The sequence below is a fragment of the Pleurodeles waltl genome, chromosome 1_1, assembly GCF_031143425.1.
Source record: "Pleurodeles waltl isolate 20211129_DDA chromosome 1_1, aPleWal1.hap1.20221129, whole genome shotgun sequence".
Taxonomy (NCBI): Eukaryota; Metazoa; Chordata; class Amphibia; order Caudata; family Salamandridae; genus Pleurodeles; species Pleurodeles waltl.
In genome coordinates, this window is record NC_090436.1 from 864,997,246 (window position 1) to 865,016,588 (window position 19,343).

Consider the following 19,343-nt stretch of genomic DNA (forward strand, 5'->3'; position numbering starts at 1 on the left):
TCACTTCAGCAGGCCAACACATACAACATGCTTCATTGATTGTTGCCTTGTTGCAAGCTCTACTACTGCCCAGAAAAATTGCAATTGTAAAATGTGCAACCCACACTTCTGCTAAGGACTATGTTTCTGTGGGAAATGCTTTTGTTGACAAAGAGGCACGAAGAATAGCCCTCAGTGGGTGTGAGTATGTAATGGTCCAGGTTAAACCCACCACAATAGCTAAGGAGGAAAGTACATATTTTGATCCAAAATGTGTTCAACAGCAGGCTGATGGGTCAGAACTAACAGATTGGGGAAAAGGCGGTTGCAAGACAGACGGGGAGGGTGTGTGGGTGGGACCCAACGGTAAAATAGGTCTACCATCCACGTTACTGTCCTCTATGGCACGCCTTTTCCATGGCCCCTCACATGTGGGTAGGGATGGAATGATACGACTGTTTTCACAATGTTGGTTTAATACCAAATTTCGGCAATATGCAGAACATGTATGTAAGAGATGCACAGTTTGTGCACAGTACAACACGGGAAAAGGTACACCAACCGCTTCAGGCCATTTCCCACCGCCACATGGACCCTTTGAAAGCCTCCAAATGGACTTCATTGAGATGCCCCCGGTATACAAGATAAAATATGTTTTGGTAATAGTTTGTATGTTCAGCAAATGGACTGAGGCATACCCCACCAGGAACTGTGATGCACAAAATGTGGCTAAGTGCCTTTTAAAAGAGTTAATACCACGTTTTGGGGTGCCGAATCTTTTAAGTTCAGACAATGGACCAGGATTCATTTCACATGTTATTCAGGGCCTTTGCAAAGGGCTGGGAATAACACAAAAGTTGCATTGCACATACCATCCACCTGCAGCAGGGGCAGTAGAGAGAAAAAATGGGATGTTGAAAAACAGAATAAGGAAGATATGCGCAGTGACTGAACTATCTTGGATTGATGCATTACCATTAGCGCTCCTCGCTATGAGAAGTACCCCTGATAGAGTCACAAAATTAAGTCCCCATTAGGTGCTATTTGGGCGCCCCATGAATATTCCAGGCCACATGTCAGTTGCCCCATTGGCAATAACAGATGATCTTTTGTTACAATATTGCAGGAAGATAACAGAGACGTTACGCTGTCTTCACCGCCAGGTACTGCAGGCCCTGCCAGAAGGAGGAACGCCACCAGAACACGGACTACTGCCTGGCAACTGGGTTTGGGTCAAGGCCCACACTAGGCGCCATTGCCTTCAACCACGGTGGAAAGGGCCTTACCAAGTCCTACTGACAACAGCCACAGCGGTCAAGTGTGAGGGTCTCAAATATTGGATCCACAGCTCACACACCAAGAGAGCAATTGAACCTGAGGTCATCCAGCCACCACCTGCAGTACCCATAAAGGTCACACCTGCACCGCAGGGGTACAACCTTCGATCAACAAGAAACACCAAACAACACTGACAGGGCTGCTCCTGCTGCACTCCTACAGGAGTCAGGAGGTGCAAGCGGGTCCTGCGGTGAGACTACAGGGCTGCTCGTGCTGCGCTCCTACAGGAGTCAGGAGACGCAAGCGGGCCCATCAAAGAGTTCTTCATAGACTGCTCGTGCTGCACACCTCAGGAGAGGGATGGATGCAAGCGGGTCTTACCTGAATATCTACGTATATCATGCAAGTGGTTTCAAGTGCTAGTAACCTCTGACACCACTCTGTGACGTGCCAACAAGAAGATACAGAGAATAAGAGATTAACAGACAAGGACTAAACAGTGCAATTTGTGACACCTGGAGTAGAATAATGCCTAGAAGAAGAAGAAAGGAGAAAAAGTGGCCTATGATACTAACTGCCATATGTACCCCTGTTCCAGCAATAATTATCACTATAATAATTATTATATATCATGAAGAAATATGAATCCCATATCTGGACCAAGAACAGTATATAAATAACAGTGTAAATAAAATAGGGATTACCATTGCAGTGAAACAAGAACAAGGGGAGAACTCTAGTGTGGTAGAAAGGGTGGGGAACAGGACACAGTGGATAAAATATACCAAATGGGAGGAAGATGGGAACAATTACAGGGATAATGCATTTGTGCAAATGGTGAAATTTTATAAGGAATTGGCAAATGTGTCTGATTGCTATATTTGTACACATTTACCCACCTCTGCCCAGGGAAGGACAGATTACGCCCAGATTCCTCTTCCTCAGTATGCTTCATGTCACATACTAAACAGCATGTTTGCAAAGGAAGTAAATGGGGCTATAAAGAGAAGGCCACCTAAAAGGAAGAGGAAGGTTGGAAAAGGGAGATTAAAGGAGGGAAACAGTGGGGCGGGAAAAGAAAGTAAAGGAGGAGGTAGGATAGGTGTGTGTGGACAACTCGTACCGGAAAAAGGTGAAACAGAGCTGCTGGAAGCATTCAACATAGGAAGAGATGAGGGTTATGTACAGGGGGAGAAGAACATAGATATATCACAAATGTCCCTTTCTATACATAAGGAGAAAAAGGGGTCATGGTGTTTTCGATACCTCAAAGGCAGCATCCCAAGGCCCAATACATTTTATGATAAGGTGTGTTGAATGGTTACACCAGTAATGAAATGCCCTAACATACACCTCCCCAACCATAATAATAGCAGCATAAAGGTAGGAGAAAGCACCTGCTCCAAATACTCTTATTTGGATAACATACGGAAGGGCCCAGAAGGTTTGTCTATAGGTCTCTCAGCTCCAAGGGGAATATACATAGTATGCGGGACATCTGCATATTTTAGACTGCCTGCAGGGTGGCAGGGCTCCTGCTACCTGGCGTTCGTACTACCCCGAATGTTGCATATAACAAATTTGACCAATGCAACACAAGAGGCACCCGGTAGGGTACGAAGAAGAAGGGCACCTACTTGGTTGGATAGGTTCATAGCAGTGAAAGGAATATTTGTAATGCCATTAGGGATAGCGCATTCAGAATATCAAATACACAGATTGGCAGTATTGGTAGAAACATTAGCAAGTTCTACTGCAGCAGCCTTAGGTAACATTACTGAAGAACTTACAGACTTAAGAGCTGTTGTAATACAGAACAGACTTGCATTAGACATCATTTTAGCAAGAGCCGGTGGTGTATGTAACGTGATCCATCAGGAATGCTGTGTTTTTATACCGGACAACAGTGGGAATGTGAGGATGGCAATAGGGAAAATAGAGGTGGTAGAAGAAGGAGCAAGGAAAGTGGCGGATGTGACGGAAATCGGAAGAATACTAAAGGACATTGCAGCATGGTTCCGTGGTTGGGGATCCTGGCTGATAGAAGTACTGGTGGTGGGAATAATAGGATTTATAACATTATGTGTGTTGATAAGGGTGTGTCCTTCCTGTTTGAACATGTTAATGAAGAAAATGTGTCATAAGGACACTGAGCACCATCGTAAAAGAAGGCATGAGGATGAGGCCAGGGAAGATGATGCTATTGAAATGACACCTGTCCATCAGGATGATTAAACTGTCAATGAGTGTTTTCATTGGGTATCAGAGGGCGGAATGTGGAATCACGTTCTCCTGGATCCATTTGGACCTAGTAGACCCTGTGATACACAATGAAAATACAGGCCTGTTTCTGTTGAACACATTACAATGTTGAATTAACTAGGCCTTGAAGAAATGTCTATTGTGCTTGAAACGCATTGTGTTGCAAGGCTTGCTAAACTGACGGCCATCACAAGACACCACCGCATGCTAGCTTGCGAAATCCTAACTGCTAAAAGTACTAACGTATGCACTTATGGTTCCTCTTTCTCCACATATAGATGTATCATAAGACATTTGATTCAGAGGACATTGTGCAAGCTTCCTGTCCATGATTCTAACCCTTATATGGAGCATCACGTGTGCTATATAGAAAAAAGTTAAATCATATGACATTATCAAGAACCAATGAAATGTGTTAATGTGTCTGCGGTTTAATGCTATAAAAGAACATGCATTACTTCCTTGTGCAGACTGTTCGAGCTGAATTTTGGCCCGCCCAGTCTCCGTGTACACGTATTTCTTATTGTGTCTTATTAGTTCTTATTAAAAGTAATCTAAGGAAGAGCGGCTGGTCTCGGTTTGTTTCCTGAATTGTCTGGATCTGAAATACTCTGACTTGGCTTCGACAACTTGGCTTCTATCCATTCCTGCGCAGGTTTCCTAAGTTTCCCCAGGTGCCGATTGAACTAGAGGACAAAATCCACAGCTAGGCACTTTGTGAAAAACAGCTCTGTTTTCTTTCTGAAAATGTGGTGTGTCCACGTTGTGGTTTGGGGCATTTCCTGTCGTGGGCGCTAGGCCTACTCACACAAGTGAGGTACCAATTTTATTGGGGGACTTGGGGGAACGCTGGGCGGAAGGAAATTTGTGGCTCCTCTCAGATTCCAGAACTTTCTGTCACCGAAATGAGAGGAAAAAGCGTTTTTTGGCCAAATGTTGAGGTTTGCAAAGGATTCTGGGTCACAGAACCTGGTCAGAGCCCCACAAGTCACCCCATCTTGGATTCCCCTAGGTGTCTAGTTTTCAAAAATGCGCAGGTTTCCTAAGTTTCCCCAGGTGCCGGTTGAACTAGAGGACAAAATCTACAGCTAGGCACTTTGTGAAAAACAGCTCTGTTTTCTTTCTGAAAATGTGGTGTGTCCACGTTGTGTTTTGGGGCATTTCCTTTTGCGGGCGCTAGGCCTACCCACATAAGTGAGGTACCAATTTCATCGGAAGACTTGGGGGAATGCTGGGTGGAAGGAAATTTGTGGCTCCTCTCAGATTCCAGAAATTTCTGTCACCGAAATGAAAGGAAAAAGTATTTTTTGGACAACTTTTGAGGTTTGCAAAGGATTCTGGGTAACAGAACCTGGTCAGAGAACCACAAGTCATCCCCATCTTGGATTACCCTAGGTGTCTAGTTTTCAAAAATGCGCAGGTTTGCTAGGTTTTCCCAGGTGCCGGCTGAGCTAGAGGCCAAAATCCACAGCTAGGCACTTTGTAAAAAACAGCTCTGTTTTCTTTCTGAAAATGTTATGTGTCCACGTTGTGTTTTGGGGCATTTCCTGTCGCGGGTACTTGGCCTACCCACACAAGTGAGGTACCATTTTTATCCGGAGACTTGGGGGAACGCTGGGTAGAAGGAAATTGGTGGCTCCTCTCAGATTCCAGAACTTTCTGTCACCGAAATGAGAGGAAAAAGTGTTTTTTGGCCAGATTTTGAGTTTTGCAAAGGATTCTGGGTCACAGAACCTGGTCAGAGCCCCACAAGTCACCCCATCTTGGATTACCCTAGGTGTCTAGTTTTCAAAAATGCACAGGTTTGCTAGGTTTCCCCAGGTGCCGGCTGAACTAGAGGCCAAAATCCACTGCTAGGCACTTTGTAAAAAACAGCTCTGTTTTCTTTCTGAAAATGTGTTGTGTCCACGTTGTGTTTTGGGGCATTTCCTGTCGCGGGCGCTAAGCCTACTCACACAAGTGAGGTACCATTTTTATCGGGAGACTTCGGGGACACTGGGTGGAAGGAAATTCGTGGCTCCTCTCAGATTCCAGAACTTTCTGTCACCGAAATGAGAGGAAAAAGTATTTTTTGGACAACTTTTGAGGTTTGCAAGGGATTCTGGGTAACAGAACCTGGTCAGAGCACCACAAGTCATCCCCATCTTGGATTACCCTAGGTGTCTAGTTTTAAAAAATGCGCACATTTGCTAGGTTTTCCCAGGTGCCGATTGAACTAGAGGACAAAATCCACAGCTAGGCACTTTGTGAAAAACAGCTCTGTTTTCTTTCTGAAAATGTGGTGTGTCCACGTTGTGGTTTGGGGCATTTCCTGTCGTGGGCGCTAGGCCTACTCACACAAGTGAGGTACCAATTTTATTGGGGGACTTGGGGGAACGCTGGGTGGAAGGAAATTTGTGGCTCCTCTCAGATTCCAGAACTTTCTGTCACCGAAATGAGAGGAAAAAGCGTTTTTTGGCCAAATGTTGAGGTTTGCAAAGGATTCTGGGTCACAGAACCTGGTCAGAGCCCCACAAGTCAGCCCATCTTGGATTCCCCTAGGTGTCTAGTTTTCAAAAATGCGCAGGTTTCCTAAGTTTCCCCAGGTGTCGGTTGAACTAGAGGACAAAATCTACAGCTAGGCACTTTGTGAAAAACAGTTCTGTTTTCTTTCTGAAAATGTGGTGTGTCCACGTTGTGTTTTGGGGCATTTCCTTTTGCGGGCGCTAGGCCTACCAACACAAGTGAGGTACCAATTTCATCTGAAGTCTTGGGGGAATGCTGGGTGGAAGGAAATTTGTGGCTCCTCTCAGATTCCAGAAATTTCTGTCACCGAAATGAAAGGAAAAAGTATTTTTTGGCCAAATGTTGAGGTTTGCAAAGGATTCTGGGTCACAGAACCTGGTCAGAGCCCCACAAGTCACCCCATCTTGGATTCCCCTAGGTGTCTAGTTTTCAAAAATGCGCAGGTTTCCTAAGTTTCCCCAGGTGCCGGTTGAACTAGAGGACAAAATCTACAGCTAGGCACTTTGTGAAAAACAGCTCTGTTTTCTTTCTGAAAATGTGGTGTGTCCACGTTGTGTTTTGGGGCATTTCCTTTTGCGGGCGCTAGGCCTACCCACACAAGTGAGGTACCAATTTCATCTGAAGTCTTGGGGGAATGCTGGGTGGAAGGAAATTTGTGGCTCCTCTCAGATTCCAGAACTTTCTGTCACCGAAATGAGAGGAAAAAGCGTTTTTTGGCCAAATGTTGAGGTTTGCAAAGGATTCTGGGTCACAGAACCTGGTCAGAGCCCCACAAGTCACCCCATCTTGGATTCCCCTAGGTGTCTAGTTTTCAAAAATGCGCAGGTTTCCTAAGTTTCCCCAGGTGCCGGTTGAACTAGAGGACAAAATCTACAGCTAGGCACTTTGTGAAAAACAGCTCTGTTTTCTTTCTGAAAATGTGGTGTGTCCACGTTGTGTTTTGGGGCATTTCCTTTTGCGGGCGCTAGGCCTACCCACACAAGTGAGGTACCAATTTCATCTGAAGTCTTGGGGGAATGCTGGGTGGAAGGAAATTTGTGGCTCCTCTCAGATTCCAGAAATTTCTGTCACCGAAATGAAAGGAAAAAGTATTTTTTGGACAACTTTTGAGGTTTGCAAAGGATTCTGGGTAACAGAACCTGGTCAGAGAACCACAAGTCATCCCCATCTTGGATTACCCTAGGTGTCTAGTTTTCAAAAATGCGCAGGTTTGCTAGGTTTTCCCAGGTGCCGGCTGAGCTAGAGGCCAAAATCCACAGCTAGGCACTTTGTAAAAAAACAGCTCTGTTTTCTTTCTGAAAATGTTATGTGTCCACGTTGTGTTTTGGGGCATTTCCTGTCGCGGGTACTTGGCCTACCCACACAAGTGAGGTACCATTTTTATCCGGAGACTTGGGGGAACGCTGGGTAGAAGGAAATTGGTGGCTCCTCTCGGATTCCAGAACTTTCTGTCACCGAAATGAGAGGAAAAAGTGTTTTTTGGCCAGATTTTGAGTTTTGCAAAGGATTCTGGGTCACAGAACCTGGTCAGAGCCCCACAAGTCACCCCATCTTGGATTTCCCTAGGTGTCTAGTTTTAAAAAATGTGCAGGTTTGCTAAGTTTCCCCAGGTGCCGGCTGAACTAGAGGACAAAATCCACAGCTAGGCACTTTGTGAAAAACAGCTCTGTTTTCTTTCTGAAAATGTGGTGTGTCCACGTTGTGTTTTGGGGCATTTCCTGTCGTGGGCGCTAGGCCTACTCACACAGGTGAGGTACCAAATTTATTGGGAGACTTGGGGGAACGCTGGGTGGAAGGAAATTCGTGGTTCCTCTCAGATTCCAGAACTTTCTGTCACCGAAATGAGAGGAAAAAGTGTTTTTTGGCCAAATGTTGAGGTTTGCAAAGGATTCTGGGTCACAGAACCTGGTCAGAGCCCCACAAGTCACCCCATCTTGGATTCCCCTAGGTGTCTAGTTTTCAAAAAGGTGCAGGTTTGGTAGGTTTTCCCAGGTGCCGGCTGAGCTAGAGGCCAAAATCCACAGCTAGGCACTTTGTAAAAAACAGATCTGTTTTCTTTCTGAAAATGTGATGTGTCCACATTGTGTTTTGGGGCATTTCCTGTCGCAGGCACTAGGCCTACCCACACAAGTGAGGTACCATTTTTGTCGGGAGGCTTGAGGGAACGCTGGGTGGAATGAAATTTGTGGCTCCTCTCAGATTCCAGAACTTTCTGTCACCAAAATGAGAGGGAAAAGTGTTTTTATGGCCACATTTTGAGGTTTGCAAAGGATTCTGGGTAACAGAACTTGGTCAGAGGCCTACAAGTCACCCCATCTTGGATTCCCCTAGGTGTCTAGTTTTTAAAAAATTCGCAGGTTTGCTAGGTTTCCCTAGGTGCCAGCTGAGCTAGAGGCCAAAATCCACAGCTAGGCACTTTGCAAAAAACAGCTCTGTTTTCTTTGTGAAAATGTGATGTGTCCGTTTTGTGTTTCCTGTTGCGGGCGCTAGGCCTACTCATGCAAGTGAGGTACCGTTTTTATTGGGAGACTTGGGGGAACACAGAATAGCAAAAACTAGTGTTATTGCTCCTTGTCTTTCTGTACAGTTTTTCCTTCCAAATGTAAGACAGTGTGTAAAAAAGACGTCTATTTTAGAAGTGCCTGTAATTCACATGCTAGTCTGGGCACCCCGGAATTCAGAGATATGCAAATAACCACTGCTTCTAAACACCTTATGTTGTGGCCATTTTGGAACTACAAAGGTTTTCTTTATACTTATTTTTCACTTTTTATATTCCAGCAAATGAATTGCTGTATGCCCGGCATAGAATGAAAACCCATTGCAAGATGCAGCTCATTTATTGGCTCTGGGTACCTACGGTTCTTGATGAACCTACAAGGCCTATATAGCCCCGCAACCAGAAGAGTCCAGCTGACGTAATGGTACATGGCTTTAAAAAATCTGACATCGCAGGAAAAAGTTACAGAGTAAAATGTGGAGAAAAATGGCTGGTTTTTTCACCTCAATTTCAATATTCTTTTATTTTAGCTGTTATTTTCTGTAGGAAACACTTGTAGGATCTACACAAATGACCCCTTGCTGAATTCAGAATTTTGTCTACTTTTCAGAAATGTTTAGCTTTCTGGGATCCAGCATTGGTCTCTCACCCATTTTGGTCACTAACTGGAAGGAGGCTGAAAGCACAAAAAATAGTAAAAATGGGGTATGTCCCAGTAAAATGTCAAAATTGTGTTGAAAAATTGGGTTTTCTAATTCAAATCTGCCTGTTCCTCAAAGCTGGGATGATGGTGATTTTACCACCGCAAACCCTTTGTTGATGCCATTTTCAGGGACAAAGCCACGAGCCTTCTTCTGCAGCCCTTTTCCCCATTTTTTAAAAAAACTAAATTTTCGCTGTATTTTGGCTAATTTCTTGGTCTCCTTCAGGGGAACCCACAAAGTCTGGGTACCTCTAGAATCCCTAGGGTGTTGGAAAAAAAGGACGCAAATTGGGCGTGGGTAGCTTATGTGAACAAAAAGTTATGAGGGCCTAAGCGCGAACTGCCCCAAATAGCCAAAAAAAGGCTCAGCACAGGAGGGGAATAGGCCTGGCAGTGAAGGGGTTAAATGCTGCAATGTTACATACCCTTGTCTTTCTTTCATCATACCTTACTTAATATATAAGCGTTTGAATTCAACAAAGTTTACACCCCCATCACTTCTATCCCGCTATTCCCCTGACTTGCTGAACCATCACTGGTCTTATGAAATGCACAATTTCTTGATTTGACCGACTGGAAATCAAAGGCTGTTCTATAGATGTCAGCAGTGGCTTCAAAGGAACCACCAGGTGGACTATCAAGTCATACAAACGTTCTGGCCTCTGACAATGCCTCACATCCTAGACCTCTAGGTAGATTCTACACAATGCTCATCTATAGTGAACCTAACGTATTTCTGAACTCTCATTTATCTGGGGGCTGGCAGTGCTCAACGTAGGTGGAGATCTGAGGGCAAGGCGTAACTATACTTTTTAAATTTAAAAACAACAGTGCCCCTTCTTTTTGTGAAAAGACAAATGTCCCAGGACAGTTAACTTCGAGAATTGAAATGCTTTAGTTGAAGTGTGAGGTAGGGAGTTTTCCTGTGCTGTGAAATCAAGTGAGGGGCAGACAGCTAAGTAAGCCTTCTTGCCAGGGTGCCTGCCTGAAGGAAATGTAAATGTGCACAGCTGGTCAATGTTCAAATGTAAAAGGTGCTTGGAAGCTGGCATTGGCTTTAATTGATAGACTCACTTGAAGTTACCCGAATGCATCGATTTATTCTTTTTGAGTGGTATTGGAAGAGGCGGCCCGTCCTTCAGGGCAGAGGGGCCACGCCCCCCACCTTTTGCCCCTCATGAAGAGTGTCTGTCAAGCTGAACAAACGCCAGCCTGACAGACACTCTTCATTTTCAGCTCAGACAGCCAGGAGCAGACATGCGCGATTTGCACAGACTCCTGGCTGCCTGAGCTGAACTTTGCTGGGCTGAGGAGGTCACAGCTCCTATGGGCGTGACCTCCTCAGCTCAGCAAAGGTGCCTCAAGGCCCTCCCCTGGGTGACGAGGAAAGCGTCACCCATTGACACTCGCCCTGGGTGCTTCAGGTTTAAGCCCTGAAGAGCCCAGGGCGAGTGTCAATCAGTGACACTTCGTCACAGAGTGGGGTGGGGTCAGCAGTCTCACTGACCCCATCACACTCTGTGACGAGGCTGGGACTGCTGCCTTCCCTCATTGGCTGACCTAGGGTCAGCCAATGAGGTAAGGCAGCAGTCCCAACCCTCCTGGGACCTGGAGGCTGAAGGTAAGTGTGTGTGTGTGTATGTGTGTGATGTTTTAAATTGAATGTTTGGTGCGCGAGTGCATGTTTGAGTGTTATGAGTGTTGTTAATGGATGTGTGTGCCTGCATGCGTGTGTGTCTTAAAGAATGAGTGTGTGTGATGTTTTAAAATGAATGGTGCATGCGTGCATGTTTGAATGGTATGAGTGTTGTTAATGGATGTGCGTGCGTGTCTGTGTCAAAGAATGAGTGTGTTTCTGTGTGTGTGTGTGTGCTTTCTGCCCGCCCCCCCCTCCCTCCTAAAGCTGCCGGCCGCCACTGGAGTTACCAGCAGCTGAGCTGTGAAGTGTGTGCTTTTAATGGACTGTTATAAAAATTGCACTGGGTATTACTAAACTCTAAATGGAAGCACTTTTTTATGTTAAACGTTTTTTGCACATTTTGCAGCAGCCTAGCATACTGTGTGTAGTATGAGCTTAAAATGTCCATAGTGCTTTCTGTCACAGACTGGGACCTCGTAGCAATAAATATACACAATTCAGTGTTCTCCACCAACCAGGATTCAATTCTGTAGTTCACTGGTTACAGCCACAGACCTCTGCAGTGCATTAACTATAAGAGGTTTCATAATGTATGATACATTTCCGACAGATTAACTTAACTTGTGTTTATTTTTCATTTAAGATGTGTTTTATTTCATATGTAGTTACCTGAAGAGGAAAGACTGAAAAAGGTTACACAATATTTTGTTTAGTCATGCCTTTGACCACGCCCCCACACTCACTTGCCCCACCCCCTTTGCGCACAGCATCACAGTTCCCATGCCTTTTGATAATGTACTTCGACCATTGAGCAATGCAATCCATGAACCCAAACTGTTGTACAAATATGGTGAAGAGACCTAATGCTCTCTCAATTTGGTCATGATTGGTAAAATGTTTTACTAAATGGGTGACCAAACAGGATCAATAACAGATAAAAAAAAGTGGCTCAGCGGAAGCCGCCTCCAGTGAAAGGGTTATCATTGGTATACATATAGATTCATTTGAAAAGGTCCAGGATTATACATGTTCTGCAGGTTCAACTAAAAGCAGCTGGGTTTTCAGGTGAGATCTGAATTTATTTCTTAAGGAGATATCTCTCAGAATCAAAGGACAAATGTTCCAGTGAAGGGGGCTTAGCGGACAAACAAGAGTGAGACTGGGAATTGTGTGAAGCTGAAGGCAGAACTGATATTTTGTTGTCGTGAATGTATTGGTTCTAAAAGAATCTACAACAGCATGAGTCAAAAAACACAGCAAGTTTTAGAGCAGTTAGTGAGGGGAAGAGAACATCGGAGGGAAGTAAACAAGTTGAGTTCAAAGAGAAGGGATAGGCGAAGTAGGCATAAAGATAATTTATTTCAGAATAGCTGAGAATGCAATAGTGCTAGACCACCTAATGACTGACTGGTGAGAGACAATGAAGTACCTGACCAATAGCATTCCGTGATAAAGAGGAGGATGAGAAAATGTAGGTATTTACAGCATATAAATGCTATATGAGATTGTAGGAAGACAAAACAAGCCTACATGGAGGTGTAAAGCAGGCAACAGAGTGGGCTTGAGCTCAGCCTTGATAGACACCTGCACTGAGGTGGGTGGTTGAGGTCGAAGAAAAGCACTAGGAGATGGAGAAAGTGGGTGCAGTAAGTATGAGAAGAGCCATTCCAGTATGTACTGCAGTGCTTCCGATACCGAGGGATCTAACAGTATTTATTAGAAACAAGTGCAGCTGACAATTTCAGTAGAATGTGTAAAATGGATTAATAACTGTTGGGACAATATGAGGAGGGTGGAGATGCAGCATAGAGCAGTTTCCATTAAGTGAAGAGTTGCTAAGCCACACCTGAAGTGATAAAGTAGGTGAACACTAGACAGGTAGTGTGTGTATCTGTTGAATACCATCTGTTCAAGGACTTTAGATGAAAAAAACTGTTGAGAAAAGGGTTGCTGGATGCCAATGACTGAACGGTCAGTTGCCTTTTTTAATAGTGATAATTCTGTTGCTGTTCTGTAGCAGCTCTAGGGTCGTTATGTTCACTGGAATTACACAAATAAAAACAAGTTGGAGGCTGTCATGGCTCATATCCCTGTCTGACAGGCATCTAGTAAGGAATGACCCTGGAATTAGACATAGGCCTTTTTTTGCAAAAGGCCCGGCAACTGGTTTGATATTTATCGCACCTGATTAAATCTGAATCGGCTGAGTCGGAATTCATCGGGTGGGACAAACACCAACCAATTACGAGTTTTTGAGAAATAACATGCAGCTTTTGGTGTAGTAAGCATGTTCTGGTAAATACCAAGCATTTTTCCACAATAAATATCGTCAATTTTTAGTCTGCTGATATTTAACTCAAAACTAATAATTGTAATATGTGAATAAACAGCAGTTCTCCATTACTGATACCACGTAATATTACTTAATTTTGCAAGGCTCTTCTGAGTTTTGCACCTAGAATGAGCAATAACATGTTGCGAATTAATTTCCCTGTGGATTCAGACAAGTTATTCCAATTTTTTAGGAAAACTAAAGACCCCCAGCTTTCAACCGGACTGTAATTCTAACCGGGGGCTAACTCTGTTAATGGCCGATCGGAATTACTGGACAACTAGTGATCGGCCAGTTACTGTGTTCTACAGTTACAATACCTGATTCATGGTATAACTAAGGTATTATCGTGTACTTTCAGACAGGTCACAATGCAACAGAAGCAACTCGTACTGTGTTTCTTACTGAGGTAACTATACGTTGCTCTCCAAATAATCATTAACTACCCCAACAAGCTGTAATGAATGTGGTGTAGTCTATAACACAGGTAAAACATGCACACACAGCAGAAGATGATAGATAAAATTACCTGTCTTTATAAGTTCGTTAATGAGCTCCTCCTTCATTTTGATGTTGATGGCCAGTTCTCTTACTTTCTGTTTGGCTCCTGCCAGTCGCAGCTCGGAGTTCTTTAATTTCTTCATATTTAGTAGCTGACTCTCTCTCAGGATTTCTATTTCGGCGTCTTCAATCAGAAACAGAAGTCTTAGGAGGGATGTAGCCAAAGCTTTAACATTTTGCCAGAATAGTGCAATCATAAGTAACTGAGCAATCACTGCCTGCAAATAACAGATCTTGAATCACAGAATAAAGACCGTGAAGACATTTAAGGGCGCAGATGGAAACTACTACAGCAGAAACTCTGCCAGGTAGGTGGTTTTAGTTTCCATAGTAGTGCACTTCATTACCCAGAGTGGGGGGTGGAGGTTCAAGGGAAGGGCCAGGGGGTCGTCAGTGCTAGAAACCACAACAAAGCCCGAACGCTGTGGATGTTTGCGAAACCTTTCCCACTCTAATTTTGCACATAAAATCAGTTGTGAAAAAGTGACAGCAAATAAGAAATTATATTGGGCAATGCACCAAATACTCCATAATTTCAGGACTGCAGTTCAAACAAGCCCAGTGTGACAAGGTGTTCCTATTATCCAATGCAGTGTTACCCTTTTATCCGTCATAGTAGGATGAAGGGTGGAATCAGCGCTGCCGTTATTTGAGCTCTTGATCTGCAGTTAACTAAACACAGTGTCAGCAGCATCTGTTTAACTCACTAAGCTATCTAAGTGACTAAGGGCCAGATGTAGGAAGGCTTTTGCGCATCGCAAACGGCAAAAAACGCCGTTTGCGAGGCGCAAAAGTCCTTACGCGATGCAGAAACACATTTTGCGAGTCGGTACCGACTCGCAAAATGTGTTTCAGACTCGCAAATAGGAAGGGGTGTTCCCTTCCTATTTGCGAGTCGCACCGCGATGTAGAGTTGATTTGTGACCGCGAAAGCGGTCGCAAATCAACTCACAGTTACCATCCACTTGAAGTGGATGGTAACTCATTCGCAAACGGAAAGGGGTCCCCATGGGACCCCTTCCCCTTTGTGAATGCTCACAAAAATATTTTTTCAGAGCAAGCAGTGGTACTATGGACCACTGCCTTCTCTGAAAAAAAACGAAACTAAAAGGTTTCCGTATTTTTTCTATTTGCAGCTCGTTTTCCTTTAAGGAAAACGGGCTGCAAAGAGAAAAAAAATAAAACTGCTTCATGGAAAAGCAGTCACGGACATGGTGGTCTGCTGTCTCCAGCAGGCCACCATCCCCGTGAGTGCCTAGACTCGCTAAGGGGTCGCAAACTGCGACCCACCTCATAAATATTTGTCTGAGACACCTTTCTGCATCGCGAATTGCGAGTTGCAATTTGCGAGTCGCTCTGACTCGCAAGTCGCAATTTGTCACGTACCTACATCTGGCCCTAAGAGAATTAAACCAGCTACTGCGTGAAAACGGTCGACCACAAAATAAGGGCCGGGGTAATCGCAACTCTAAGCATTTACACATGCATACACGTAATACTTTACTTGTAAATGCAATAAAAACTATTACAATACACAAACGTACTTAAAACATTAGCGTTCATTCCAGACAACAAACCCCGCAATCATGGCCCTCAAACAGAAACAGAAACTTTAAAAAAAGAGTCAGTCACAGGGACTGCGATAGGCCACCAGCTAATCAATACAATAAAGGAATCTTACTGCTGTTTGTCAAGTAACTTTTCTGCCTTTGTCTTGTTACATTTTCTACAAACTTCGCAAATCTAGCTGTCACCTGCTGATGCTCACACTCCAAACAGTGTAAAACTGCTTCTGCACATGTTATTTTTTCTTTTTGTCTACACCACCTCCCCATTCCATATCTCTGGGTATGGATTTACTTGTTTTCATTCCAAACCTGGACAGATTTATTTCTGGCTATTACATTACTGAATCTCAACCCTACCCAGGGTGTGAACAACCGTGAAAACATTTGGCAATAAACACAAACCTACAAGTTGTGGGTGTTGACCAACATACATGGCATAGCTGCACAAAAAAGCTCCCATGCATAGGAAGTTTTACGTCTATTGAGAATTACATAAAAGGCCCTCATTCCGAGCTGTGTGAAGTTGTAACTACACAGGGTTTTTGTAAGATTATCAACCGGTGCCATTATGAAATAATGCTCAAGTATTCTAACCGCTAAAAATAAATTGAAAATGTGTGTAGAGAAGGGTCCGAAATTTGAGGAAAATGTGGTAAAGGGCTGGGGCTACTCTGGGACCCAAATGTTACCCTATTATGGTCCTCAAACTCCTAAATGCTTGTAAACGGGGTCGTGATACTGGTGGCAATCTGTAAACAGACCTGATATTACTACCCTGTTTTCTGTGTCAGTTTGGAATTAGGGATATACTAGCGCAACTTTATGTATGAGTAAATCAATTTGTACATGTATTTCAAACTGCACACAACTTGGATATCAAGCTGTTGAACTTAGGTGGGCAAACAACCTTATGAATTAGGTCCTGGTATACAGGATTCAAACATTGTACTTTCCCTGTCAGTATTACCAGTGGTCTTTTAAAAAAAAAAAATACGTCCCCCCTCACGAGTTCAGAAAAGATTGTAGCGTTCTAAAACTCTGAACAGCTCAAAGAACATGAAAATGGAAACGCGCAGAAAGTGTGTGTCAGACTCTGTTCAGAGGCCACAGGGCAGGCAGGGGATACTGGGTCACAATCGTGGGGGTTGAGGCCTTTTTCCACTGCCGTCCAAGGGCCTTTTCCTCTATGGCTCTGCTAACTGGGCCAAGAGCACCCCTTTCCGTACTTGACTTCCAATGGTACCGAGTCAAGCAGTCACAGGCTTCTCAGGGAGGTTAATACGAGGATATTCAGGCTCAGTAATCAATACTATGCTAAGGAGTGCAATAAGATCAAGGTCCAGCCCAGTGCTTCCCTTAGTAGAAAAGACAAGTACTTTATTAAACAGCAAACAGAATTTCACTACACATTCAATAATGCACAAATACATGATTCAAAGGTGTGAGTTTGTGTGCTTTCAGGGGTCTCTACCCCTTCATCTCTCCCTTCATGAGTATGGCCTTTCTCTGGTTACCCCCCTCAGGTTCACAGTTCAAGGTAGGCTCAGTAGGTGCTGCTAATGCTCCTCCCCCATCTGGTCCGCGCTCGGTCTCTTGGGCTTACGCCTAACTCTGTTTTTCACCCAGTTCGAAAGAGCAGCACTGGGAGGTATTCGGCCCTCCTGTCGCATCAGGATCTCACTGGTTGCTGGGAGCTTCAGGTGGAACATGGTGGTCTGCCAGAGAGCTGTGCTGCAGCTGGCCAAGCAGTGCATCGTTCAGTGGGTCACGGATGGAGCTGATACTTCTGTCAGTGGCCCTCTTCCTTGTAGCACCATGTGGGTTGCAGTTCACTCTGATGCTCCATGGGTACTTGACTCACCGAGCAGCTCATTCCGACATGTCAGTGAGTACTTAGCACTTTGCTGTATAATGTGATGGCCACACACCTGCAGATGATTATTCTTCAGTGCAGCAGATGCCAGGTACTATCTTTGGCACACCGTGCCTCGAGGCAACAACCTGTATTCTTCACAAGGCAGCCCAGAGTCATCTCTCTGGTCATTTGGTTCACCAGACTGGTCCTGACCTAACACCACACCTGGGCAGTGCCACGGTCACCTGCTCTGATTGTTGGTCACAGACCACCAGAAAGTGGTTATCACAGCTTCAGTCTGGCCTAGAATTCGTCACAATGATAGTACTGCCCGTTCCGGCAGAACCACGATTCTTTCAGTGCACTTGCTGAGCAAGTCTGTCAGACGGACCTACACCTGGGTCAACTACAGAAGTCCATTTCACAATCAGCAGGGTTGATGCTCCCTTCCCTTGCTCACAAGCAGGATGTCTTGCCACCCAGGACAGTTCAGTAATTCCTCCTCCAGATTGTAATGCAGGTGATGTTCCCTCATCTAGAAGAGTTGGCTGTCAATGAGACCCTACCCTTAGCTACATAGTATAACTTCAGAACTCTACAGAGAAACACCTTTTTAGTACAAGATACCACAACAACAAACAAAGAAGTGTCATTGGCTCTCATCTTCATACAAATTTTACATGTGCATGGTGAGTTTTCCAAGTCTGTTTCTTTGGAACTGTTTTGGGTCAGTTACCCATTCATGTATCCTGCCCAAGCCTCCTTCCAGACCTGGCCCTTGTCTGCAATGCTGTTCTGCAAAGCAGGACAATCTCCAGGTGTAGCACCCAGCACCAAAGCACAGAGGCATGAGAAGGATGCACCCAGTTATTTTCGAACCCTCCTTACAGAGATCAGGAACAGACAAGAATCTGTGCCTATTTAAAGGACACAGAAAAAAAGGATGCACAGCTCCAAGGAAATGTATCAATATAGATCTTTCCCCCCTAATCCAGGAGAGATCTAGAACGGTCCCTGTGGGTAACCTGAATATTTTTAAAAGGTAAATCCCAACTAGAAAGTATTCAAATCACATGACAAAGTTGCCTCTTCTCAGATTTATCTAAAAGTGGAGTATTTTGTTAATAGATCGTACCTGTAGCATTTTCTGCCTCTGGAATGGAGTAATTTTGTAAAGTGTGCTTTGGCATTTGGTGCTGGCGGTTCTGTAGTTCTACCACAGAAGTGATCGGAACCTGCTTTCTTGTCCATGTACGGTTTATGGATCGCCTACAAGGAAAGGAGAATGTAAAAGCCATAGAAAACATTGTTCACACATAAAAATACTTGTCGCATGGAGACTATCATACTAAAATGTCTACTGGACGTTTTGAAAAATAGGGGATCTCTTCCTACACTGGATATTTTTGTGTGAACTCCCACAGCAGAACTGATGGAAATCCTAAAACGAAAAGGCAGGAAATACGGCATATATGGGTAGATGTTGAGAAGGACTGCACATCCCTCCCAGTGGTGACGTTCTCATCTTAGTTAACATATTTAAAAGTTGCTTGTTTTAAACGCTGTTTCACCTCATGTGTTTAGTTCTTATATTGACACTCAGAAAGAATAAACTGCAAATATATTTTCAAAAGTTGTTCTTTTTTAGGAAGGAGAGAAATAAAAGTGTGTTTGTAATTCATCTAGTGGCACACAGCACAAACAAGCATTGGCAAAGTGAGTGTGCCTGGCCCAAGCATGAGCATGACAGTGCGACTGGGTGAGTGAATAAATGAGAGAATGAGTCAAAGGCTCAAAGAAAAGATGGGTAAATCAATACACGGATGGACATTTTTTATTTATTCATTTAAGTTTATTACTGAAGTTCCACCGAATTATAAAATGCACAGTTATTAAATCACATCAACATTTAAAAAGTTGTTAAAAAATCTAAAATGTCTTGAGCACAAACAACCTTTTGAATGTAAACCTGCTAATCGGTCAAATTCCCTCAACAAATTTACTTTGATGAAAGGCCAAGCTTGCTCTCAACATCCTTCCTTCTACTGGCCACAGATTTTAATTTCCCAATTGTTAGGCTGTCAATACCATACAGTGCACGAGTCAGAAGCATTATAAATAAAGATAGTAGGGAGTGTCAGAAAGGACTTGTGGGAAGACT

At 44.0% G+C, this 19,343-nt stretch overlaps 1 protein-coding gene across 1 annotated transcript in view; it reads right to left on the minus strand.

The window, feature by feature from the left end:
• The window catches only part of KIF27 (kinesin family member 27), a 455,459-nt gene that overhangs the window by 262,671 nt on the left and 173,445 nt on the right, over positions 1–19,343 (minus strand). Inside the window, exons 8-9 of the mRNA XM_069229770.1 lie at positions 18,318–18,451; positions 13,728–13,883 (exon numbers count right to left, since the gene is read on the minus strand). Coding sequence (XP_069085871.1) covers positions 13,728–13,883; positions 18,318–18,451 — 290 coding nt within the window. The remainder of the gene's footprint in view (positions 1–13,727; positions 13,884–18,317; positions 18,452–19,343) is intronic.